Genomic DNA, 27,590 nt, shown 5'->3' with positions numbered 1-27,590 from the left:
GGGAACATGAAGATGCATATAGGAATAGTATTTATCCAAGAAAGCAAAAAGGAATAAGGGGTACATTATTTTTTTAAAAAAGAGTGATCAAAAGAGGTAGATGCAATTGAAAAGGAGAAGTGAGGATAATAGAAAATGATTGTACTGTTCAGCACCAAGGTCATTAATTTGATGATGCAAATTTAAATTTCTTCCAAAAGAGCTCTTTGGAATTATCATCTATGGCAAGTAAGAAGCCAAAGTGGAAGTAATCACATGTTAAGTATCTTTTTCAGTTTAGAAATTTTGTCTTTGGGTTTTATATCATGCATGTTTGGGCTTCTCCTTCAGAGACATGGGAACAGCACAAGTGTCACAGCAATTGAAAGCATCCTCATGATGACCCTTGAATTGGAAACACTGTAAGTTGATTTTCTTACATTGATTTTCACTCAAATGTATTTTTAGGTTTGTTTGATTATTTTCTTAAGTCAGGTTTATTTATGTATAATTTTCATTTAACAAAATTCACTCTTTTCAAATATACAGTGTGATGTGTTTTGACAAACGTATAGTTCTATAGCCACCACCACATTTGAGGTAAAGAAATCTTCTGCACTCCCAAAAGACCCCTCATGTCCCTCTGTAGTCAATCCATCCTCCTGTCACTACCAGCCCCTGGCAACCACCAATCTGATTTTTGTCCGTATAATGTTGCCTTTTCCAGAATATTTGATAAATGAAATCATGTGGTATGTAGCTTTTTGTTTTTGGCTTCTTTCACTTAGCCAGTCTCTTTGGAGATTCATCTGTTTTGTTGCACCTGTCAGTAGTAGCTCATTCCTTTTGAGCGCTGAGCAGTATTCTAGTTGTGTGGATACACAGTTTGTTTACGCATTCATCGTTTGATGAACATTTGAGTTTCTTCTAGTTTTTTTGGCTGTTATGAACAAAGCCTCTGAAAACCCTCACATGTGTGTGTGAACATATGTCTTGTGTGAGCATATGTTTTCATTTCTTTGGGGTAAAATACCTCAGGGTGGGATTGCTTCATCATATGCTAAGTGCCTATTGAACTTTTTAAGAAACTGCTGAACTGTTTTCTAAAGTGCCTGTGCCATGTTGCTTTCCCACAAGCAGTCTATGAGAGTTGCGGATGCTCTACATCTTCACCTGATCCTTATATTTGTTTTTTAAAAAACATTTTAGCCTTTCTGGTAGGTGTATAGTTGAATCTCGTGGGTTTTGCCACATTTTGCATTTCTGTAATAGCTGATGATGTTGAGTGTCTATTCATGTGCAAATATCTTTTTAAATGAAGTGTCTGTTCAAATCCATTTTTAGTTGGATATTTATATTGAGATTTAAGAGTGCTTTATATAAAAAGCAATGGAAAAAGTCCTTGCTCTCAGATATGTGTTTAGTAAATATCTTCTCCCAGATTGTGACTTACCTTCATTATATTAAAGTGTCTCTGAAAACTAGAAGTGTTAAATTTTTGATGAACTCTAATTTAGCAATTTTTCTTAATTTTTCATATTTATTTAATTTATTTATTTGGTTGTGCTGGGTCTTAGTTGTGGCAGATGGGCCCCTTAGTTGCGGCTCATGGGCTTCTTAGATGTGGCATGCGAACTCATAGTTGAGGCGTGCATGTGGGACCTAGTTCCCTGACCAGGGATCGAACCCAGGCCCCCAGCATTGGGAACTCGGAGTCTTAACCACCAGGGGAGTCCCTTAGCAATTTTTCTTAGATGGTTTCTGCTTTTTTGTGTCTTAATCTAAGAAATCTTTCTCTGAGACCCCACTGTCTAACCCAAAATCACAAAGATTTTCTCCTACGTTTTCTTCCAGAAGTTGTATATCTACATTTAGGTCTATGATTCATTTTGAGTTAATTTTCATGTATGTTGTGAGGGAAGGGTCAAGCTTTATATTTTGCAGTTTAAAAAACGATTTCTGTAGGACCCTATTGTGACAGTTTATTACACAGTTTATTAACTTACTGCACCTTAAATTGTGCCATCCCCCCTCCAATATGGCAAGCTAATAGAAACTTTCTGTTACGCCAAGGCTAGTTGAGGGGATTGCATGAGATTAGTATGCGGAAACGGCCCTGCATTTAGCAGTCTGTTCCAACCGTCTTTGTCAGGTCACCTGACAAATGACTGTCTTCACCGTGCCGTCACGCATTGGTCACTGCTCTAGCCTCATCTTCCTCAGCGTCCCACAGCATCTGCCACAATTGCGATCCCTCTCTTGTCAGCTACATGCCCTCCTCTCTGGATATTAAAAATTATTTCCCTGTGTAACGATGCTACTGTTAATACACAGTATTGAAGAAATTAAATTCCTACACAATAATATTACCTAATAAAGTGTTGCTATTCAAATTTCCCCAATTGTCTCTCTTATTAATATCATTTCTTTAACAGCATTTTGAGGTATAATTGACATGCAATAATCTGTGTTCACACACACACATACATTCACACCATGAAGACATCAAGAAAATCAAAATGTCCATCACCTCAGAAAGTTTCTTAATGTCTCTTTGTAATTCTTCCTTCCCATCGTTCCTTGCACTTCCCAATCGCCATGCAACCATTGATCTGCTCTCTGTTTGCATTTTCTAGAATTTTATGTAAATGGAATCATACAGTGTATACTTTTTTCTAACTGGCTTCTAACTCAGCATGATTATTTTAATCTTCATCCATATTGTTGTATATATCAGTAATTCATTTCTGTTTATTGCTGAATAGCATTCCTTTATATGGATGTACCACCATTTATGTATTGACCATTGATGGACATTTGAGTTGTTTGAGTCTTTGTCTATTACAGATAAAGTTGCTATGAATATTTGTGTACAAGTCTTGTATGGATGTATACTTCCATTTCTCCTGGGTAAATGCCTGCCTGTAGAATGGCTGCATCATTGGTAAGTGTATGTTTAGGTTTTTAAGAAATACCTATTTTCCCTAGTGGTTTGATCATTTTACATCTCTACCAGCAGTGTATGAGAGCTGAATTTTCTTCACGTTGCGGCCAACATTTGCTATGCTCAGTATTTTTAATTTTAGATAGTTTAATAGGTGTGTAGTTGTATCTCACTGTAGCATCCCTAATGATTAATCATGTCAAACATCTTTTCATATGCTTATTTTCCATCTGTATATCTTTGAATCGTTTATCTATATTTTTCTGGAGTTTTGAGAGTTCTTTATATATTCTGGAAATTAGTCCTTTATCTAATATGTAAGTTGCTAAGTATTTTCTCCCATTCTGTGACTCATCTTTTCGTTCTCTCAGGAGTGTCTTTTGCAGGGCAGAAATTCTTAATTTCGATAGTGTCTAATTTATCTATTTTTTTCTTTTATGCATTATGCTTTTGGTGTTGTATCTAAGAAATCTTGCCGAACTCAAGATCATAAAATTTTTCACCTGTTTTGTTCTAGACGTTTTATAGTTTTATGTTTTACATTTAGATCTTTGAACCAATTTGATTTCATTTCTGTATATGGTTTAGATGGAAGTTCTTTTTTTTTTCTTTTTGCACCTGGATATTCAGTTGTTCCAGCATCATTTGTTGAAAAGACTATCATTTCTCCACTGAAATGCCTTTGAACCTGAAAGTCAGTTCTCCACATCTCTCTACTTCAGAACTTTGTATTCTGTTCCTTTGGTCTTTTTGTCTATCTTTACACTACTATCACAATGTCTTGAAGGTGTAGCTTCATAATCCTTGAAATCAGTTACTGTTAGTTCTTCAACTTTGTTCTTTCTCAAAGTTGTTTTAGTTATTCTAAATTTTATTTCCATATGAATTTTAGAATTAGCTTGTCAATGTCTATAGAAAAGCCTACTGGGGTTTTGATGTATAAATCGATTTGGGGAGAATTGATGTCTCAACAATATTGAATCTTCTGATCCATGAATACTTTATATCTCTCCATTTATTTAGGTCTTTCTTAATTTCCCCTGACAATATTTTACAGTTTTCAGTGTGCAAGTCTTTTGTCAGATTTATTCTAAGTATTTTATATGTTGGATTCTTTTATAAGTAGCATTTTAAAACTTGGATCTCTGATTGTTTGTTGAGACAAATTCATCTTTTTGTATGTTGATCTTGTACCCTGCAAACTTGATAAACTCATTTATTAGTTGCAGTAGCATTTTCGTAGATTCTATCAGGTTTTCTACATAATCATGTTATCTGCAAATAAAGATAGTTTTACTTCTTCCTTTCCATTCTGAATATGTCTTTTCTTTTTGTTGCCCTATTGCACTGGCTAGAACCTTCAGTGCAATGTCAAATAGAAACAATGAGAGCAGATATCCTTGCCTTGTTCCTGATCCTGGTGAGAAAGTACTTTGTCCTTCACCATTAAGTATGATGTTAGGTTTTTTGTAGAAGTCATTTATCAAGTTGAGGAAGTCTCCTTCCATTCCTAGTCTACTGAGGGCTGGTTTTTTTTCTTTAATCAGGAATGTATGTTAGATGTTTTCATTCTTTTCCTGCATCTATTGCAATGATTATATGCTTTTTCCCTTCTTTTCTTAATTTGTTTATTTATTTTTGGTTGAATTGGGTCTTCATTGTTGTATGTATCCAGTATTCTTAATCTTTTATATACATCCATATTCCTAATCCGGTGTCCTTTTCCTTCTGCTTAAAAATACTTCTTTTAACATTTCTTATTGTGAAAGTCTACTAGCAATGAATTCTTTCAGCTTCTGTATGTCTGAGATAGTCTTTATTTTGCTTTTGTTTTGACAGATCTGGGTATAAAATTCTAGCTTGATAGAATTCAATTCCCTACTTTAAAGATGTTATTCCACTGAGTTCTCGTTTACGATTGTTCAAGCAAGAATTCTGCTGTCATTGTTATCTTTGTTCCTCTGTATGTAGTGTATAATTTTTTCCTCTGGTTCCTTTTAAGTTCTTCTCTTTATTGCTGGTTTTGAGCAATTCGATTATTTTTTGTGCCTTGGTGTAGTTTTGTCCATGTTTCTTCTGCTTAAAGTTCATTGATCTTCTTGACTTTGTGGGTTTATAGTGTTTACCAATTTGGAAAACTTTTGGCTATTATTTCTTCAAATTTTTATATTTCTCCTCTCCTTCATGGACTCTAAGTACACATGTATTAGGCCACTTGAAGTTGTTGCACAAGTCACTGAGGCTCTATTCATTTTGTTGTTGTTTTGTTACTCCTTTTGTTTCATTTTGGATAGTTTCTGTTGCTATGCCTTAATGTTCACTGACCTTCTGCCGTGTCTAATTAGCCTTTAACCTCCTGCAATATTTTTTTTCATTTAGACATTGTTTTTAATCTCTAGAAGCTCAATTTAGGTCTGTTTTACATTTTCCATGCCTGTACTTAACATTTTCAGTGTTTAGTCTGGGTTTTTCAACATATGAAATACAGTTATAATAACTTTTCTTCATGTATAATAACTTTTTAAAAGTTCTTTTCTGCCAATTCTAACATCTGTATAGATTATGGGTTATTGTTGATTGATTGCCTTTTCTCCTCCGTATGGGTCATATTTTCCTACTTCTTTGCATGCTTGCATGCAATTTTTCATATGATCCCAGATATTGTGAGTTTTAGTTTATTGTGTGCTATGTATATTTATATTCCTGTAAAATGCCTGGGCTTTGTTTTGGGTGAAATTAGGTTACTCAAAACAATTTTATTCTTTTAGGTATAGCTTTTAAGTTTCGTTGGGTAGGAGTCCAAGTAGCCTTTAGTCTGGAGCTCATTATTTGCATCTACTGAGACAAGTCCTTTCTGAGTATCATGAGGTTTTTCAGTCTGACTTGTAGGAACAGGTACTATTGCTACAACCCTGTGATATCCAGTTATTCTTCTTATTAATCCTTTCATGTGGTTCTTTTCCTGGCATCAAGTTATTCCTCACACAGATGTACTGACCAATACTTTGTTGAATTCTCAAGAGATCCCTCTGCATATCTCCAGAGTTCTTTGTCTGTGCACTTCTTTTCTCTCTGATACTCTGCTTTGTGAACTCTAGTTACCTTGGTTCTCCCAGACTCTTATCTCCATTTCGTCTGTCAGGGAGCCCACTAGTCTCTGTCTGGACTTCTCTTCCCTGTACCATTGCGTGGATACTCTCTCAGAGAAGTAAGGGCAATTATAGGGATCACTTCATTTATTTCCCATCTCCTCGGGAATCACTGAAATTTATTGCGTGAGGTTCAGTTTCTTGAAAACTGTTGTTTCATATGTTCCATCTGATTTTTTCCTTGTTTCAGGTGGGAGGTTAAGTTGGCCCTTGTACTTCATCTTGGCCAGAAGCCAATAACATTCTTTAAGTCTGTTTTGTTTTGATACAGGATCCAATTAAAGATTAGGCATTGCATGTCATGTCTGTGTTTCCATTAATCTAGAATTTTTCCCTACTATATTTTTTGGTCTTTTATGACATTGGCTTTTTTGAAGAGTCTAAGCCAGTTGTCTTGTAAATTGCCCCACAATCTGTATTTGTCTGTTTCCTCATTAGATTCAAAGTAAACATTTTGGGGAAGAATACTATATAGGTGATGTATTCTTCATACATCATCACGTCAGGTGGCCCAGTGCTAAGTTTGATCACTTGATTAAGGTGGTCTATTCCATATCTCTCCATTGTAAAGTTATTTTTCCCCTTGGCAATTGATAAAAACTATGTGGGGTGATCCTTGGGATCAGTGAAGATCCTACTTTCAAACAACTCTTCACCCAACTGTGCATCAATGATAATCCTTGTCTGAATCGATTATTACATTGATAGTTGCAAAATAACACTTTCCTAATTCTATCCTTCCTTTTGCATTTATTAGCTGACATTATTCTATAAAGAAGAGCTCCCCCACTTTTCATTTGGAGTATCATTATGAACTCACATGCTTTTTTTTCAATTAACTATGTTATACCTTATTATAATGATAATGTTATTCTTTGGAATGTTCCTTTTGTTCAGATTTGGTCAATGCGATCTCTGTTATTGTTTAGGCACATGATTCTTTTTTATTACTAGAATAATTTCTAATATATTACTCCTCACAAATAGGAACTGAGAAAGTGACTCCAGAATGTGCAGTCTTATTCACACTCTTCTTAGAAGTCTGCCTTCTTCCTGTGTACTCTCAACCCAAAGTGAGGCTTTCAGGTTGGAAGGAGATACTTCTGAATTAAACTACAGATCAATGTCACCCAATTCTAATCCCTATTCCCATTTTTCTAGGCATATCATACCTACTGCCATCCTAATCCTTCTGTTGGGCACCTCTCTCCTCCTCTATATTTATTTACAACAGTCAAGGGCAGCAATTGGCCAACCGCCCCCTATCCAGTTCTATAGTCCATATGCCCCAAGAACTCCTTTTTGCACTGGTCTGTGGTGACCTTGGCCTACCTCTTCTACCTACTCAGGTAACTCTTCTACCACGAATTTAATTACCTGTGTTTCCATTTATAGGATCTTACCCAGCCGTAGGGCCTGCTGCCTCTGCCAATTTAAAAATACTATTGATGGGCTTCCCTGGTGGCGCAGTGGTTGACAGTTCACCTGCCGATGCAGGGGACACGGGTTCGTGCCCCGATCCGGGAAGATCCCACATGCCACAGAGCGGCTGGGCCCGTGAGCCATGGCCGCTGAGCCTGCGTGTCCGGAGCCTGTGCTCCGCAACGGGAGAGGCCACAACGGTGAGAGGCCCGCGTACCGCAAAAAAAAAAAAAAAAAAAAAATACTATTGAGGTTGTCTGTGAGACAGTCAAGCTGCGTTGTGACAGTGAACGCCTGAGGGACGTCACATGTTGTGGTGAGTCTCAATTGCGGGATAATACATTTTTAATTTTTAATTTAATTTTTTATTTTTAATCAAGGATGATACATTTTAAAACTAATGATGTAATTACATTATTTTATTTTTTTATTTTTTTATTTTTTTGCGGTACACGGGCCTCTCACTGTTGTGGCCTCTCCCGTTGCAGAGCACAGGCTCCAGACGCACAGGCTCAGCGGCCATGGCTCACGGGCCCAGCCGCTCCACAGCATGTGGGATCTTCCCGGACCGGGGCACGAACCCGTGTCCCCTGCATCGGCAGGCGAACGCTCAATCACTGCGCCATCAGGGAAGCCCTACATTATTTTAATACATTCATTCAGAGTTCCAGCTCCCTAAATTTCTAAGAATTACCCCCTTGCTAAAAATCAGATTCTTGGTTACATTATTAATCTAAGAATAGCTCAGTTACATTATTAGCTTCATAATGTAACTGATCTGCATATATAAAGGAACAAGAGAAAGGAATGGAAGGGGGAAGGGAATTCACATTAATGGCCATATATCCTATGCTGTGCTCTCTGCAAATGAGAACTTATTCACATAGTACATCACAGTTTGTAAACTGATTTTATATACATTAGGTCTCAAGTACCGTTTGTCTTATAAGACAGGTGTAAATATATTTTTGTTTATTTGGTTTGTTTCTGCAATTTTATAAAGAGTACAAGTGATGCTGTTTTATGTCCTATCTGGAGCCTGAGAGTTTCTGGTTCCATAACCAGAAGCTGCTACCAAGCCCTTCTAATGCATGGGAGAGCTAGTTATTTCTTTGACTGTCCAGCTCTGAACTTGCTCTGAATCTCAAGTTTTTCTATCCACAAAACACTCAGGGGCTTTCAACTATTATTCTATATATTAGATTTATGGGCACTAACTTGATGCCTTCCAAAATGTGCTTTCATGCCCAGGTAGCTTGAATACAGGTCTCTTTCAGTGATCTAGAGCACATCATAAATAATAACACTTTGCCACTTATATAAAGACAATATTGCTGATTTTTCAACACAGTTTTTTTTTCCTTTGGCCACAAAGCTGGTGGGATCTTAGTTCCCCCACCAGAGATTGAACCCGGGCCACAGCAGGGAAAGTGCCGGGTCCTAACCACTAGACCACCTGGGAACTCCCCCAAACATTTTTTTTACTAATTATATTACTCCCTTCTCCCCCAGAAGTGGGCAGAAAAGGCATTTTTACTCTCCTTTTACAGGTGAGAAAAAACAAGATCAGAGGTGTTAAGTGCTATGACCCTAGTGCCCCGATCTCCTGTCCCCAGTTTGGGGCTCTCTGCTAGCCTCTGCTCCTCCTTTCTCATGACCCTTCCATCCTCCTTTGACCCTCACCAAAAATACTTTTAATCCTTTTGGAAGACAAGCCCAGCTACACAATGGTACACATTACCTTCACACAGTCAGAAGATTTGGATGGTTCCCCAAGTAGAGCTGGAAACATTAGAAGTAAAATGAATTGAAAGCAAAGTAGCCATCTGACAGAAGTTGCTTTTTCCCGTCTACATTTTAGGGCCTCAAGTATTATTCCATTGATTTGTTGAACATTCCACATGGGCATACAATCTGGCAAATCTCTAAACTTATACCCGAGATTCCTGCCCAAATTTTAGCAAAGAGCCAGGGCGGACATAGTGTTTTTTTCTGTATAGAGCCTTCTGTTATGGGGACTGGGATATATAGAAGCAGGGACTAAGCAATGGACTCAGTGGGTAGTTGGAGAAGGACATGTCCAGATGACGACCTGTTAGCGGTGGTGGTTGTCGTGGAGATCTGTGATAGCAGCAAGAACACAAGCACACTGAAGAGGTGGAGAGAGGAAGCCTCACATTCCTGTGCCTCTGAGGCAGGACAGGATGGGGTATATGAATGTGAGGAGTCACAGTAGATCTGCAGAGAGTCCAGCTGATTAGGAGAATATTTGTCTTCCAGCCTTGGCTTTTCTTGAGTACTGGCCCCTGGGAACCAGTGGAGTAATCCTGAATATAGTTCCTATATTTCATGCTACAGAATTTTCTGAGTAGATAGCCCCTTTTTCAAGAGAGACCTTTCTCACATTTTGTTGTTGCCAGTCATAGGCTTAAGTGTGGGTTTCTTTTTCTCCTAAGTGGCACTCAAACTTTGACTGATTCCTAATTTCTTTGGCTGTGGACTGACAAAAGGCTGTCCCATCAGTCTTCAATGATCAAAAACACTCCCTTCTCTTTTGACAGATGAAGAAACATCTATAGAGAATGCAGGAGGATCGTTGATGAAGGTGTTACAAGCCCAGAAGAAGAACAACAGCACTGAGCGGACTATTGAGTCAGAGAGGATGTCCTCACCTAACAGTGCTGTCAGCCTGTCAGGCTTCATGAATGAGCAGCTGGACTCTAATAATAAAAGTGATATTATCAGTGCACTATGTTACATACTGCCTTATATCTCAGAGGGAACTCTAGGAGATGTGGAATCAACATTATTACCATTCATTCAACTTCTTTTTTCAAATACACAAGATGGAGATATGCCGCTGGGCCTTTTGATAAACAATACAAGGAGCCCTTCTGTTAAACCTGTCCCCAACAATTCAACTAATGAAAACAAACTGAGGGAACTCCATTTTGTGGAAAATTTGTTAGATGCAGAAACTCAAGAAAAAATTGATGAGGTAAAAAAGGAAGAAACACCTGCCACGTGTACGCGTTCCAACCTTTTAACTGCCATGTTTACACGCTACATCTTTCAAAAGAAATTAGAAACTGCCCAACCACAGAAAGACAGCCTAGCAAAGATGGAGAGTACAGAGGAAAAGCTGCTGAGAGTGAACAAGGTCCTCAAGGGGCATACATAAAATGCACCTCAAAGCAGTGGGAGATGAGAGCGTCAGGAGGAAACAGAATGCCCAACCATCTGTGGCGAACACTGCCAAAGAATGAAAGCTCAGGAGGCCATCCCCAAGAAAGCTGAAACAGCTTCTCGTGGTGTAGAGGCCCAGGAAGCTGGTAGGAAAGACCTCCAATGCAGAGTCTTCATTCATAAAGGAACACAAGGCCGCAGGCTCCTCTTCCCTGAAACCGTACTTCAAGGGCAGGCCTTGTGCCTCCATCCCGCCAAAATCCCCATCTGAGGTTAAAAGCAAATCAAAAGACTTATCCAACGCTCTTCATGTTTTCGAAGATGCAAAGGCAATTGTTAGAAATATTAAGGACTTCGCATTAATCTCACATTCTGGAAAAAAAATACATCTTCCATAAAATTAGGTCTCCTTGGGTCCACAGAAAACCCAAAGTTAAAAGGAGTTGAGGGGCTTCCCTGGTGGCACAGTGGTTGGGAGTCCGCCTGCCGATGCAGGAGACACAGGTTCGTGTCCTGGTCCAGGAAGATCCCACATGCCGTGGAGCGGCTGGGCCCGTGAGCCATGGCTGCTGAGCCTGCGCGTCCGGAGCCTGTGCTCCGCAACGGAAGAGGCCACAACGGTGAGAGGGCTGTGTACCGCAAAAAGAAAAAAAAAGGGAGTCGAAAGTTCAGAAAGAAAAGTTCACTTGATAGAATGATGCTTGCAAGCCCTCCATTCCCTGTCGTGAGGAGTCTCATAAATTCCCCTCCACGAGAGGCTGTTTCGTCTTCAGGAGAAGTGACTTCTTCTCTTTCAGACCCTTCTGCAGAAAACACTACTTCAGTAAACAATACTGCACAAAATGTTTCTGAAGCAATTATTTCTACAGGAAACGCTACTCTGCCAGGAGGAACCGGCCCTGGAAACACTAGCCATAGGAACGTCTCCACTGCACATTCTACTGTTGCTGCAGACAACAGTATGCCAGCTGTTCAACACACCAACAAAACACAATGGGAGCACCACAACATGGTCACTGAATTATCCTCTAAGCCCACAGGCTTCACTTTGCCAGGGCTCGCATCCCCGGGTGATCCAGTTGAAACTCAGCTAAACCAGCAGCTCTGGTCCCTCATCCCCAACAATGACGTGCAAAGGCTCATTTCTCATGTTATCCAGACTTTGAAAATAGACTGCTCGGACACCCACGTGCAGCTGGCCTGTGCCAACCTCATCTCTAGAACAGGCCTCCTGATGAAGCTTCTCAGCAAGCAGCAAGAAGTAAATGTGTCCAAAGCGGAATGGGATATGGACCAGTGGAAGGCTGACAGCTATATCAGTGAGAGCACAGAAGCCCAGAGTGAGCAGAAAGAGCAGGAGTCAAGTGAGGTGAGGATAACCCCTGACACATGGGACTTGGACTTTTACTCAGTTTAGGACATGCCATTAACGTGCCCAAGCGGGAATACCACGGGCTCCTAGTCAGTATCTTATCTTCAGCCATGAAACGGGCTAAGACAGTGATCTCCAACTTTGCTCATTGAGAGCGTGTGTCACTATTCCTAGGGTAGACGCAAAAAGGACATAACACAAGATAAATAAATTGTAGATAAATTGTAGAAGAAAATGCTAATCATAAGACTAATAACATTAAATTTGGCTTGTTCTTATAGAAGCTACTCGCCTGAAAGGATTGGGTTTCATAGTAGTTTAAGAATAGTTAGCTATCGTGTAGAATAGGATTAAGAATCGTAAGTTTTCATCCCTTCTATCTCCTTGTTTTTAAAAATTGTTATATATTTTTTTAGCTCACAAAAGAAGTTCCAGGGTATGGCTATAACAACAAACTCATCGTGGCAGTATCTGTACCTGTAGTAGTGATGATTTGTGTTACAATTCTCTGTCTCATTGAGGTAAGGACAATAATTAATTCAGATTCAGAACCCAGAAACTGAGAATCAAATCCACCTTTCCACCTACTACTACTTCATTCTTCCCTTTAGCCATGAGGACTGACATACACTTTGTTCTTTTACTGAAAAGTATATTCCCAGGATGTTTTTTTGTGGTTTTTTTGTTTGTTTGTTTGGCTGTGTTGGGTCTTCATTGCGTTTCACGGGCTTCTTATTGAGGTGGAATCTCTTGTTGTGGAGTACGGGCTCTAGACGCGCGGGCTCAGGAGTTGTGGCACACTGATTTAGTTGCTCTGCGGCATGTGGGACCTCCCCAGACCAGGGATCGAACCTGTGTGCCCTGTGCTGGCAGGCGGATCCTTAACCATTGCACCACCAGGGAAGTCCCCACAGGACTCTTTTAAAAGGAACTTCACTCCCAGGAGATCCCTATGGAATTGGATCCCTGATAACAAGCTATTGGACTCTTTTGACAAGTGAAGTTTATAAGAAGGCCAGAGTTGACATGATAATAAATTTTCTTCAACTCAACAAAGTATGCTGATTTGAGGTCCTCACCAGTCACTCTCATTCTACCGTTGATTCCTTTCCTTCTTGGCTGAAGTGATGAGAGATATAGGATCTCCATACTCAAGGAGCTATCAGTCACCCTGGGAGGGCTAAAAGGACATGCCTGAAAGACACAAGTGTGATCTCGTCAATTCCTCAGGTTTACTTAGCAGCTTTCTTCTCCGGTGTATTAGGAATTGTGTAGATAGGTTCCATTAAAACACTGCAAGTAAAATCTTGCAGCAGGCTACCCTCAAATATTTATAGTAGCCCATTCCTGGAGCTAGCCTGTTTACCTTTTGTTCAGTTACATAGTGGTTGATTACTTTTCCCAGCAGGCGGTTGCTAACATTAAAAGAGTGATTTTAATAGGCTGACAGTCTTGATTCTACCCTACCACTCCACATTACTTTAGTTATCTTTTCTCCTGTAATGGCAGCCCTCCATTCCAGCCAAAGCAGCTCCTCACTATACGCTAGTTACACCATACCCATTCCTACTTTTGTCTGTGCCTTTGTCCATCGAAAATTCCTTTATTTTGCTTTGCCTGTGGAACTCCTATGAATCTCTGAAAAGCCAACTCAAGTTCAGATATCTTTCTCTGTAAAGCCTTCCCTGAATACTCCAGCCCTCCTGATCCTAGTCCTGTGAGGTTTGTCACCATTTCTTAGGGGCCATAGCAAAGCAGTCCCCTCCCCTCAGAACTCACAAAAGTGGTAAGCAGTTTTTTGAAAGGCAGCCCCCCAGGAGAGAGCCACCAAGGTTAGCACATCATGGAGCTGAGCAGAGACACGTGTAAGCACCAATGGCTTCCTGGCCTATCACACTTGAATCAAACCTGACATGATGTACTAACTTCTAAAGAGAAATGTGTCTATCTGCAGGAGGGTTGGTCACTAGTGAAAGCATAGAAAAGGTGAGGAGAGACCAACATGGGCAGTGCCCATCCTCACATTGCCCAAGAGTAGAGATGGCACCTTAGGCAGCATAACTGAAGAGTCAGGCCCACTAGCCAGGCTGCCTGTTGAGGAGATGGATGGATCCAGTTACCTCAGGCCTTCCCATTAAATTCTGGATTCAGCTGATTCCTTTTCTAATTCTGTTGTCACCAAGTGGCCTTCGATTCTGTGATTGTGCTTTAGTGTGCCACGGAGGCCTGTCCCCACAGAAGGTAATTCTCTGATTGTGTAGACACAGATGCCCTGTGTGTAGAACAGATGTATTTCTCATTGTCAAGTAATAATTTGGCATTCTGATGTTTGATCCATCCTGTGATATTGCTAAAGTGAGACTGCCACAACAGGAAGACGTCAGTTCTCGCTTGGTGAGGAAGAGTGTGATTTCTGAGCCTAGGAGGCTGGGGACTAGCTTGCTAGTCATTGGCCATTGCCCAGACTGTACCCTCTACATCTCAGGTGGCATATGGCCTTTGGCATTTTTAGAATTTCTGTAAAGTCCCCTTTTTATTGTTTTTAACTTCTTGCATCTGTTTTGTTTTGTTTTGTTTGGGCCTGTGTGATCTTAGTTCCCCAAGCAGGGATTGGACCTGTTCCCTCAGCAGTGAAAGTGAGGAGTCCTAACCGTTATTTCCTCTCCCCACATATACGATAAGCTTTTGGAGGACAGGGGCCATGCAGTGTTCTTCCTTTGGTAGACAATAATGGTGTTCAACGGAAGAGAGATGAGGCGTTATGTCAATTCCACAGTGAGGAATAATGCAACCGAATATTTATTTGAAGTAGGATAGAGTCCAGCAATAGACCCCTGTGTTCTTAAGACTTTTGAAATGTCATGTTTTAATATTGCAATCAGGGGAAGAAAATGAATAAATGGTGATAGAATAGCTGCCTAACTATTTGGGGGGGGTAAATAGCAGATCCCCATGTTTCATGTTAAATAAACATATATCCATAAATGTGAAAAAAGACCACATAAAGGTATTAGAAGAAAATAAAAGCAATATTTCTATAATCTTCTGGTGGGAAAGAGCCTGCAGAGGCTGATGCCACAAGCAGAGCCTTTGATATATTCCACCATCTTGTCTGTGACACCAGCTTAGCACTGATTCATGCCAAGCATAAGATGAAGAGTTTTCCATATATTGTCTGATTTAAAGCCCACAGTCCTGTGAGGATGATATTACTATCCCTCCCTCATAGATGAAGGAGATCAGTGTAAGGCCCCAGCGGCCAAACCAAAAGCAGAAGGCAGTTTCACCCGACTGCAAAGCTGGTGCTCCCTACTCCACTCTTTTGTCTTGTCTCCTTAGAGACAAAAACACTGGAAATATTCGAAACACTGAAATTCAATGAAAGCCAGTATTTCTTTACCATAAAGAGTTTTTGTTTGTTTGTTTCGAAGTGGTGGGGTTTGGCCATGCTGTGCAGCTTGCAGGATCTTAGTCCCTTGACAAGGGATTGAACCTCAGGCCACAGCAGTGAAAGAGCCACGCCCTAACCACTGGACCACCAGGGAACTCCCAAGAGTTTTATAAGTCAACAAGAAGAAGACAAACAGTCCAGGGGAAAAGGGGGCAAGGTCTGTGAAGAGTAGGAGGTGTGTTGACAGTCTGCCACCATATCTGCCTGTCGTCTCCTCATGGCTCATGTGGGGTGGGTTTTGTTAGCCAGGCCTTTGTCACCTCGTGACGTAAAAATCATCTCTAATATTTTCTTCAAGTACTTTTATAATCTGTCCAGAATTTGTTGTATTTGTTTGTTCGTGTGGTTGAGGTAGGGGGTCTAACTTTTTCCCCCTACATGAAGATCTGATTCTTTTCAAATCTTTCACTGAATGGTTTATTCTTTCTTCCCTGGTCTAATATGCTATCTTCATCTGGATGCTGTTCTGTGATCCAGTTATCTTGTCCTGTACCAGTACTAACATCACACTGCTTAATTCCAGTTGCTCTATAACATATTTTATATCTGGTAGGGCAAGGTCCTGCTCTTTGACCTTCTTTTGCATACATTTCATAACTATTCTTACATATATTCTCTACCAAATGTCAGCTGGCCAGGTTTTATTTAAAAATTATTTTGGCTATAAAATGGATTGCATTGAATTTTTAGTTTCATTTGAAGAGAATTGACCTCTTTACAACATTCTAGGAGGATGGTATCTCATGCCATGTAAGTACTTCTTAATGTCCTTCAAAAAAGTTTTAATATTTTCATCACATAGGTCTTACAAATTTGTGGCTAAATTTATTCCTAGGTGCTTTATGCATTTTTATTGATATAGTAAATGGGAGGTTTCTTCTGTTTTTTAGTTAGTTAGTTGTGTTATATGGGAAAGCTATTGAGGCTAATATGTTGATCTCTTGATTTTGTATGGAGCCATCTTACTCATGTTACTTCCAATAAAATTTCAGTTGATTCTTTTGGTCTTTTTGGGCCCCTTGTTTCATATTCAGATATGTTTGTCTCTTCTTTCCAATACTTTGTTTTTCTTATCGTGCTGATTAAGACCTCCTCCACAATGCTCAATAGTAGCAGTAATGATTGGGCATCCTACTCTTGTTCTTGACTTTAAAACAATGCTTAGGTTTCTGCCAGATACTTTTATTTTCTTTTCCTACTTCTAAGAGTTTTTATTAGGAATTATCTGTTGAACATTATCTAAAAGAGTCAATAAAATATATCGCCAGCTGCATTGAAGACCCTGTTAGGTACTGTGGAAGAGTCAAAGGATTCTTAAACAGGGTAGAATTCCTTTCCTTGAAAGAGTTATCATCTTACTGGATAGATAAGATTTAAAGTAAAAAGGAATGAATAAGGATTTGGAAATAGTTGTAATGGATAATCATGATCCTGTTTTCTTTCAAAACAGATTTCTTCTCATAGAATTGCAGAAGAGGAAGATAGAAAAAGAAGCAGGAGGTAAATATTGGTCTTTGAAAGCAGAATTTTACAACTAGAGGAGAACTTAGAACTCATCTATTTCAGTTTCCTCACCAAAGGCAGGAAGAATGCTTAATTACCCTAATGGTTTACCCTAGTTTATTTATCAGCAGAATTAGCTCCCCAGCCCAGGCTGAGTTAGAACAGGACTGGCACACATTCATCTGCTCTCACTAGTCCTTTAAGGAAAGAGGGTGGACGGGGAGAGGTTTTGGTTGTACCTGTTCCTGCTGGGCTGATGCCTGGCTCCCAGGCATCAGGCCAGGCCAGAGGCCTTCTAGGAGGCTCTGGGGTAGGGAGGGCCACATGGTTGGGGATTTAGGGGCTGGCCTCACTCAAAGCTGACGAAAGGTAGAACATATGAGTCCCTCCTGGAAAGTGGCAAGAAAACTTCCCTTCTCATCCTACTGTTTTTCAGGCCCCTAGTCTCTATTCCCTTTATCCAAACCTCATAGAATTTTAACCGGGAGAAACTTTAGACACTAGTTTGTCTCTTCCTTTTGTAATAAGGAACTGGAGAAAGAGAAAGGGAAACTATCTTGCCCCATGGTCATACTGCTAGTGATTACCAAGAAGAAGATGGTCCCTTTCCACTGAGGACTTCTCCACTGATCACACACTGTGCTTGGGCTGTGAGCTACGTTTTATGTCACAGTTGAGTAGACACATACTATATGGACATAAGTAGTTTCTGAAACAAACTTATTGTGCACTGTGATTTTTTTCTCTTCTATTTGTATTCGAAAAGAGTATTTTGTGCTTCCCTGCTGGTCATGGCCTTTAAACGGATTCCACAATTCACTGACACCTGAATGACAGCCTGCAGAGTGAAAGTCAGAGAACTATAGATGACTTTGCTCGTTGGGTTCAGGTGTTTACTTGGTGAGATTCAACTTATAGGATAGAGCAGCCAGGAAAATAAAATCACCTTCTCCCCACACCCACACCCCCAGCAAATGCTGCATGTGCGACTAAGTCCGAAGCAAACTGGTGTGAAGCGCTTCTAAGGGAGTAACAAGTTTCTGCCCAGTGCCGTTGTGCAGTGTTTTCACTGCACGAGGGCAGTTGGCCAAGGGCAAAGAAAGGTGAACGGGGCTGAAAATCCTGCCTATGCTCCATGCTAAGCCACATACAAACGTCTCCCCAGAGACACTTGGGGTCCATTTTGGACAGACACAGAGAACTTCTGGAAGGCCAGCATGCATGCAATGATTTTCATGATCCCGGGTCTGTGGTGATTTTGCTCATTGTGATTATGGACTGAGGTCCCCATTTAGTCCTAATGAAAGCAGAGATAGCACATTTTGAGAGAGATGAAAAGTGACATGTAACACTAACTGTGTGTGTTTTCCTCCAAGGGCCTTTTTTTGATTTCTGCTGCATAAGAGAAGCTCAGGGGAAAGTGAGAGTCAGGTAGATGTGAGGAGGATAAAGTAGTGTGGCCAGAGAAAGCAGAGGAGATGCAGAATTAATATTTCCCTTTCTGTGTTCTAGGAGGGCTTTTTCGGGAGAAGGCGGCCACTTTGGCTTAGGGATATGTATAGGCCTCTCAGCGCCACATGCAAGGAAAACATGGCCCAAAAGCTACACGACAGGGAGTCTTCTGATGAGGATGAGATATTTCTGCATCCCAGCAGGAGGCCCAAACTCCTCATCCAGAGCTCACTGAGGAGGCTGAATCTTTACCTCATCAAGAGGCCCCTGCTCAGCATCCACAGACCCCTGAGGACGTTGAATCTTTTTCACCCCAGGCAGAGGCCCAGGCTCAGCATGCAGAGCCCACTCAAGAGGTAGAACCACCTCCACTTCCGCAGGAGGCTCCATCTCAGCCTTCAGAGGCCCCTGAGGAACTAGAAACTTCAAGTCCTCAGGAGGCCCTCGCCCGGCCTTTGGAGACACTTAAGGAGGTTGTAGTTCGACTAGAAGCACATCACGGGGTAAATGAAGCTCAGCAGTCACACTTGTACAATGGCACTGTTAAGTCTCTGGATCTGTCACTTCCCATAAATCCACAGGTCACTAAAGAGGTTGAACCTTCTCCAGTCCAGGAGGAGACCCCATCTCAGCCTCCAGAGCACCCTGAGGAGATTGATCCTTCTCTACTCCATCAAGAGGCCCCAAGTGCGGCTCCAGCTTTCCCTACTGAGTATGTACTTCAAATTCCAGTGACTGATGAGGTAGCGTCTCTACCTGGCGTTCAGCGTCACGCTCCTTCAAACTTGCCCCGTGTTCCACTGCAACCTCTGGATTTGGAATTTACCATGAATCCAGAGGCCACTACGGAAGCTGAGTTTCCTACAGCTCAGCAGGAGGCCCTGGCTCCACCTCCTGAGCATCCTGAGGAGACAGAATTAGAAGATTCTTAATGTCCTTCAAAAAAGTTTTAATATTTTCATCACATAGGTCTTACAAATTTGTGGCTAAACTTATTCCTAGGTGCTTTATGCATTTTTATTGATATAGTAAATGGGAGGTTTCTTCTGTTTTTTAGTTAGTTAGTTGTGTTATATGGGAAAGCTATTGAGGCTAATATGTTGATCTCTTGATTTTGTATGGAGCCATCTTACTCATGTTACTTCCAATAAAATTTCAGTTGATTCTTTTGGTCTTTTTGGGCCCCTTGGGCCCCAACAAGAGACCACAGCTAGGCCTCCAGAGCCTCCTGGAGAGGATGAGACGTCAAGGGAGCAGTAGCAGCCAGCTCAGCCTTCTGAGCCTCCTGGGGAAGTTGAACCTTCTCCAACCCAGCAGGAGCCCACAGGTCAGCCTCCAGAGCCTCTTGTGGAAGCTGAGCCTTCTCCAAGGGAACAGGAACAACCGACTCAGCCTTCGGAACCTACAGAGCCTCCTGAGGAGGTGAAAGCAGCAACCCAGCAGGAGACCCCAGCTCAGCTTTCAGAGTCTTTTGGAGAAGCTGACACTTCTGCAACCCAGGAGGAAGCCTCAGCTCCGTCTCTAGAGCCTCCTAATGAGGCAGAATCTTCTCCAACCCAGCAGGAGATCCCAGCTCTGTCTCCTCCGGAGATAGGACCTTCTGCAACCCTGCAGGAGCAACCAGCTCAGCCTCCAGAGCCTTCTTCAGGGGAGGTGGAACCTTCTCCAACTCAACAGGAACAGCCAGCTCAAGCTCCAGAGCATCAGGAAATGACAGTTTCACCTCCTAGTCACCCTCATGCTCAGCATTCAAAGTTATCCAGTGTCGCTGTCAAACCTGCAGATGTGGAGCTTACCATCACAGAAGAACCCACTCCAGAGGTGGGACCTTGTCCAAATCAGCACAAGCCTACAGCTCAGCCCTCAGTGCCCCTTACTAATGCAGAATTTTCTACAACCCAGCTTGAGGCCCTCACGCTGCCTTCACAGCCATCTGAGGAGGTTGAACCTTTGCCAGTTCAACAGGAGGATTCAGCCCAATCTCCAGCAGTCGGTACACATAATAAACCTTCAGTACAAGAGGAGACCCCAGCTCAGTATCCAGAGCATCCTGGAGAAGAAGTTATACCTGCCACAAGCCAGCAGGAGACCCCAGCTCAGCTTTCAGTCTTTTGGAGAAGCTGAAACTTCTGCAACCCAGGAGGAAGCCTCAGGTGGAGCAAGACACTCCCCCGCAGGAGTGCAAGCAAGGGCAAGGGGCCATCCCCCCTTCCTGGTCCCAGTGGTTCTAGCAAGCACTGCGTCCCTCCCAGTTAAGCCTCAGCTGTAGCTACACTCACTACATTAGTCTGTCTGTCCCCTTTCCTTCTGCAGCTTGGCTGCCCCAACCCCTAACCCCCAGATCCCCAACTCCCCGCTACTCTCAGCCTCAAGATGGGCTCAAAGATTAGGGACACATACCCTCTGCCCCACCTCTAGGGATGAAGCCAGAAGATCCCAGAGGCCTTAGAAAATCTCCTGGCTCCACCCGGCACCCCGGCCTCCTTTCTGTCTCCTCTCTCTTCGCCCCTCCGCCTAGCTCCTCCTCACAGACTGCCGGCCCCAGCCCCAGGGAAGCTCTGCCGGGAGAGGCCTCTAGGGTGTTAATTTGCAGTCACCTAATCAGCATTTGTTGTACCTGGGAACTTTCTCTGGATAGAAACCTGGGGAGGAGAGCGGGAGAGAGAGAAGCTTCGAAGCTAAGATGTTCTGGTGCGTGCCCTGTACTGATGTTTCCAGCTTGGCCAGGACACCTCCAAGCCACATCTCTCATAGTGCAGGGCCCTTAGCGTGTCTCTGGGGCAGGGAAGAAGTGGATCAATGAAACACTGTGTGTATGGGGGGCTGGGGAGCAGAGGCAGCAATTTTTGTCCTGGGCCCCAATTCTCAGCCTCCTGGACTAGAATCTGAGGATGGCCTGGGCTGGGGGCCGTGTGGCCTGGTGGGGTGACCTGGCCCAGCCCCTGCCTGGGCGGTAGGGTGTCCATGGGCCTGCACTGGCAGGGAGGGGGCCACTCTGGGCCCAGACTTTGGTGCTGTCTGGAGGTGGGGCAGGGCCTGGATTCTTACAAGAAGGCACACAGGCTGGCCCAGTCATGCAGGTCAGAGGCCAGTGTGGCATCCCCGGCCTCAAAGAGGGGCTTGGGGGGCAGGGAGCTATGGGTGCTCTCGTCCCAGGGGTGCTGCAGGAAGGCTGTGGCCAGGAAGGTCTCATCAAAGTCCACGCTGTTGGTAGCCTGCTCCACTGGAGGCCCCCAGGTAACAGGGCACTCGATGTGGTGGCCATGGATGGTGAGGTCCACGTCCCCGTGTGAGGCAGTGCTCAGCGGTGGGCTCAGCTCCGAGGTCTCCAGCGTGCCCAGCTCCCCGTCCAGTGTGCCAGCGTCCAAGATGGCCTCCCAGTCAAACTTGCCCTTGAGGGGTTCTAGCTCACCCTGCTCCTCCTGGGTCCACAGCAGGGGGCTGGAGGGCCACGGGACCTTGGCCACCTGCTTGGGCAGAGACTGTTTACGCTTACGCCCCAGCCTGCCCTCGCCTGCAACCCAGCCCGGCTCCCCAGTGGCCTCCTTGAACTCCCGCAGCAGCTGCTGGGCCTCGGTGTTCACGGTCAGTGGCCCGGCCCATGGGGCGGCGCTGGGCTCCGGCGCGGCCTGGTGGGCAAAGGCCGGGTGGATGTGAACTGGGGGCAGCCGCCGCTTCTTGAAGGCCCCACTCAGATGCCGCTTGGCGTACTGGGGTTCGATGTGCCGGAAGCCCCCCTTGCCTGGCTCGTCCTTCTCCTGAGGCACCTTGATGAAGCCCTTGTTCAGGGACAAGTTGTGGCGGATGGAGTTCTGGACACAGGGAGATAGGAGAGAAGGAAGACAGCTGGGTGAGTGGGTGGAGTCAGTGATGCGGGGTTCCTAGCACCACCACCACCTTCTCTCTGATGGGGGCAGGGAGACAGAGGCGCTGCTCCAACCGGGAGGCTCTGGGACACCAGCCACGGGGCACCAGGAGCTGGGAGTGCTGTTGGGGTCTTTTGTTCCCTTTTGCCAGAATATCTGCCTGCTCAGTCATCCGAGCCCTGAGACGCAGGGTGGCTCTCAGTGCCACCCTGTCCTGCCCTCCCTCCCTTACCCCACCGCTTGCAGCCTCTGACCAAAGGCCTTGGCTCCCCTAGGGCCTAGACGGCCATCTCCCTCTGCCTGGGCCTGGCTGGCCTTCTCTGTGAAATGAGTGAGTGGGTGTGAGGGGGTTTGTGGGTGCGGATGAAGTGTGGGAGCATCTGATGACTTTCCTTGTTTGTAGAGCTGGCTGCTGGCCTGGGCGCTCACCCACCATGTGCCCCTCCTCCCACCCCAGGCTCTGAGGCCTCAGTTGATTATTACCCAGCCAAGAGCATAGCGCTCATTCCTGGGGGCTCTCAGGCTTGGGGTAGGGTGGGGGGTGGTGGAGGGTCTCTGCTTTCTCACCAAGGTTACAAATGGTACCTGCCCCAGGGTCAGGGCCCAAGCAAACGTGGAATAGCTGTGATCACAGGAACTCTGATCCTGTGACCTGTGCCACAGGGAAGGATCTGTGCGTCCTCAGGGTCTCTGTCCCCAAGTAGCCCCTGATCCTGATGGTCAAAGATGCTCAGGGCAGTGTGTGCCCAGCCTGAACAACCATGCTGCTATGTTCATGCCTGGGTGCACAGTCCAAACCACGCTGGGGCACAGGTGTCTGGGGCCTGGTGGGTGGGGCCGGCAGGTGAGTAGTGCCCCCTGGCAAGACTGGGATGTTTACATGGTGGCCTGGGCCCCTTGGCTGCTCTGTGCCAGGTTCGGGAGACTTGGAACATGAAGCCAGTGTGGGAGGAAAGAGCCCCTGTGGAAAGCACGTGGCTGAGGTATTTGTCCCCCCAGGGAGGTTGATGAGAAGATGGGGAGGAGTGTAGGCAGGAAACTAGGGAGGGCTTTGGGTGGGGGCTGGCACAGCAGCTTTCGGAAGGCCCCGGAGCCCTTCCACTGGGACACAGATGGCCTTCACACCCCGCAGCACGCCCCTCTCCCCTCCCAGAGCCCCTCCAGCCAACTGAAAGCAGGCAGGATGCAGAGCCTGGCAGCAACGATGCTCTGCTTCCAGTCAGGCCCTGACAAACTGACCTTGAGGATGGTAGTGTCAAGGAATTCCAGGACTTGGGACAAAAATGTGTCCCTCAGTCCATCAGCCGACCCTGGGGGGCTGTGTCCACGCATAGTTCAGCCCTGGTCTTTGGCTGAGCCTGCCGGATGAGTGACAAGTTCTTTCCACTTGAACCTCTATGTCGGCACCCCTACAGCCCTCTGAACATCCTCCCTCCTCCGTCTCTGAAGTCAAAGGGGCAGCAGTCCAAGCACTGGGCTCCTTTGAGGTCCTTCCTGGACGGCCTTCCTCTCTCGGGCCCCTGGCCGTACCGCGCCTACTTGGCCTGCGGATCTGGGATGTGAGTCGAGTCCGCGCGGGCATGCGGAGGGTGGGAGGGAGTGCCTCCCTACCTGCCAGGTGGGATCAGCGTGGCGGAAGTAAGAGAAGTTGTCCGTGATCCACTTGTAGATGGCCGACAGGGTGATCTTGGTGGCCTTGCTGGCCTGCATGGCCATGCAGATGAGCGTGGCATACGAGTAGGGTGGCTTCACGTGCGGGTTGGTGGCATAGTCCACGTCGTCGGGAGGCGAGGCCTGCAGCCGCGAGGGGGCGCTCCGCGGCGTGCATGAGGACGTGGGCTTGCCGGGTGTGTGTGGCTGCCCCAGGCAGGCGGGGTCCGCCGCCAGGGGAGACCCCAGCTCGGCCGAGCCTGAGAGCTCGTGGTAGCCGTGGGGGTCGGTGTCCCCCGAAGGCAGGGCGGGGACCTCGGCGTTGAGAATGGAGAATTCCTGCAGCCACTGCAGGCTGGTCAGGCTGTCATTCAGGGCGTTGGACTCCTCCAGGCCGCCTTCTGGTCCGGCCTCCTCCACTGCCCCTGCTCCCGAGACGCGTAGCCAGCGCTCCGCCATATCTGCGGGGACTCTCCGAGGGGGCTGTCAATATCCACGAGCCGAGCCGAGGGTGGCCGCCGAGCTCTTCGGCCCGCTGACTCCTGTGGATTTAGTTACGCAGCCTCCCGGAAGCGTGCTCCTATCCCGCGATCCGGGGGTATCCTCCTCCAAACGGAATGTGGTGCCTGCGGGGACCAGAGCGGGAACTGAGCCCTCTTTCCCCACCCCCGAGGGGAGAGTGTGTGCGAGGGGGGAGGCTGTTACTAAAATGAGTCCTGCAGCTGGGGAGGATCTTTTACTGCCGAGGTCTGGGAAACGGAAGCTGTGCCCGGGTGTCTGACCCACACGGGGTTTGCCTCGCTCTTTTCCTCTTTGATCTTGCAGAGGAGACAATTAGCCAAACGAGGGAATAGTGTAGGGGCATGCGAGGCCACCCCTTTCTCCCTCAAAGCGGGAAATTAACCCCCCTCTCTCCCTCCACAACGAATGGAAATGGGGCGAGAGTCCAGGAGGGCAGTACGACGGGTTGGGGGGCGGGGGAGGTCGTCTGATTTTGAAAGGGGATATTAGGATGGGGATCAAGGGGAAGGAAGGTAACAAAACAGAGAGTTATAAGGGGGCGGGAAGTGAGTGTCCCCCAGACGCCTCTGATGTCAGTCCCCGGGCCCACCACTTCCGTCAGGGACCGATGGGAGAACGGGCTGGTACCGACGCCCTCCCTTCCCACGGCCTGCAGCCCTCCCCATCCCTTACCTGGCTCAGAGCGCAGCCCGGGCCAAAGGAAGGTTTTCAAAGAAATTCCTCCCACCGCCCACCCTCACCGCGGCTGTCTGCTCCCAGCTCGAGGGCCCAGCCAGCAATCCTCGTCGCCACTCACGCCTGATGGAGCCTCTCTGAAAGCCAGCGGCCCGGGGACCCGCACTCAGTAGTCGCTCGCAAGGCGTCTCCTGCTGCCATGGCGACGCCCCGCCCATATAAACAGCTTCCGCTTCCGCCATTGGCCAGGGCATCTCCAAAGAGACCGCGGGCTCTTAACCGCTCTCTCACGCGGTAACTCTCTTCAGACACCCTCCTGCCGCTCTCTCCAGTGCGACCCAGCCCCCTACCCGCAGAGGAGAGGCGCGCGGCTCGGCGCGCCCGCAGAGGCCCTGGGGCCCTCAGCGAGCAGTTCGCCATGGGAACCGTACTCCGCCCCACCCCCTTCCCATCTGGCCTGCTCAGAGGTGTCGATGGTTCCTGGGACGCAGCCCGTGGCGCGGAGGCCAGGGCTGGGTGCATGCTTGGGGATTTCCTCTCCTCTGGGCTGCGAGTGGCACTTCCTCACGTTTCTGTGGCCTGTCCCTGTCTCCCGACCGAGTGTCATCTTGGTGCCCGCAAGCAGGTCTGACTCTCCGATGCCACCTGCCGCTCAGGTCCGCAGAAACCGCAGCCCTGGTTGCAGACACCCCAAGGTAGCTAGGGTAATCCAGTGTTTCCCAGTAAGCGCTCCCTCCCCGCTGCGTCCTCAGCAAGATTCCCAGAAGCTGACATTCCAGAGGCTTCTTCGGAAGGGCTCTCCATCCTTTCCAGATAGCCGAGGAAACAGAGCCGGTGGGTGAAACCCAGGAAAGCCGTGGACTTGCCAAATTCTTCTACTGGGGTCATTAATTTCACCAACATTTAAGTGAGGGACTAACGGTGGACTGTGGTCCTTCCTCCTCCCTTCCCCCAGCCTCCCTCCAGTCACCAGCTTTCCTGCTCTTCAGTTATTGAGGAGCTGCAGTTGGAAGTTCTCTGGTTGAAGGGGGTGGGTGGAGGTGAGGGCTCCTTATCAGGCCTCTGCGCAGGAGCTGTGCCCGGGGGATGGTACACCAGCTCCCACCCAGAAACGTCTTTCCCTCTACCCCTTGCCCTCTCTCATTCCTCCATGTCCAGCTTGTCTTGAGTCAAATTATTAAAAGCGTGCTGGGGAAAGTTGGACAAAAACTTTCACAAATAAGCCAACTGCGCAGTTAACAGCTCTCCTTCCTTTGTGAACAGTTTTATTCATTTCTAAGAATCATGCAGCAATCCACAAATTTTGCATCCTTGATGTCCCCACTGTAGTGTGCCCATGAGTGTACGCGAGGGAGTGAGGGGTACACAGATGGCACAACAGTACACACATACACACACTAGGGGTGAAGATCCTGAAGCAAAGTGAGCAACCAGCATGCCAAGGTCAGGTGAACAGGACACACACTCTCCCCAGGTGAGATGGCTTAACGTGTGTGGATCCGTGCCCAGGAGATGCCCCAGCGTGGGCATGACCTCTGGTGGGATGGGACTGGGGAGGAGAAGGAAAAAGGGCTCTGTGAGAAGGCTGGGATCACCACACAACCCGGAAGTGAGCTCATAGGTGAGGTCCGACCTGAGTGTGGCAGGAAGGAGCCCCAGGCCTCCGGTTAGTCTGTGTCCTTGTGTGAGAAACCAGGCCCCGTCATATTCTCTGGGTCAACTGCTAACAACATGACCATCTCCAGATGATGACTCGGGCAGCTGCCCTGTCCCCCGACCAGGCTCTGTGCCCTGTTCCCTGATCCCAGCCCTTTTGGATGGGATATTTCTGCTCACCAAAGAGCTAAATGAGGGCAAAGAGGTGAGGGGATGGGGGAGAGAGCAGGAACTGTCTGAGAAACAGGAGTGAAGGGCCACTTCTCACCCGGGTATGTCTTGGTTATGGAATCAAAGCCTTGAGGAATCTCTCTGAGCCTCTTCCTGAGAGAAGACAAACCCTCCATAAAGGGTGAAGACAATGGCTTCTTCTTAGGGTTCCTGGCCACTGTGGCGAATGTTTACCTGCATCTCCTTCATCTCAGGTAACACCACACTGTGAATACTATCTGCTGGGAGAGTAGGTGGATCTGTATGCCACCACCCCAGGCTAAGGGAGTGCCCTCTTCCCTAGTGCTTCTCAGGCTCAGACTTCAAGGAAATCAGGAAGTGTGGTTATTGCTCGAATCTTCAATATGAAAGGGGCTGTAAGAATGTTTTGGGGAAAGGAAGGACATTAAATGGGGCCTGAAACAGCAGAGCCCACTGCAGGATTTCAGAGCGGGTGGACACGGGAACTCAAGGCAGAAGCTGAGATTCAGGCTTGGCTCATGTAGTGTCTGTCAGGACCACAGGCCTCCCCCTGCCCACCCCCAGGACAGGA

At 46.0% G+C, this 27,590-nt stretch overlaps 1 protein-coding gene across 1 annotated transcript; it reads left to right on the top strand.

The window, feature by feature from the left end:
• Positions 1-10,756: 10,756 nt before the first annotated feature.
• On the top strand, positions 10,757-12,659 carry LOC308610601 (leucine-rich repeat-containing protein 37A3-like; the record flags this gene model as incomplete). The annotated part of the gene is made up of 3 exons (XM_081259675.1): positions 10,757-10,826; positions 11,454-12,049; positions 12,469-12,659. The coding sequence occupies 3 exons, from the start codon at positions 10,757-10,759 to the stop codon at positions 12,613-12,615; spliced, it is 813 nt and encodes a 270-aa protein (XP_081115801.1). The 3' UTR covers positions 12,616-12,659.
• Positions 12,660-27,590: the final 14,931 nt, after the last annotated feature.

The sequence above is a fragment of the Mesoplodon bidens genome, assembly GCF_964165515.1.
Source record: "Mesoplodon bidens genome assembly, contig: HAP1_SCAFFOLD_304, whole genome shotgun sequence".
NCBI lineage: Eukaryota > Metazoa > Chordata > Mammalia > Artiodactyla > Ziphiidae > Mesoplodon > Mesoplodon bidens.
Note: the sequence above shows the minus strand (reverse complement) of the source record. Positions and strands in the feature narration are given on the sequence as shown.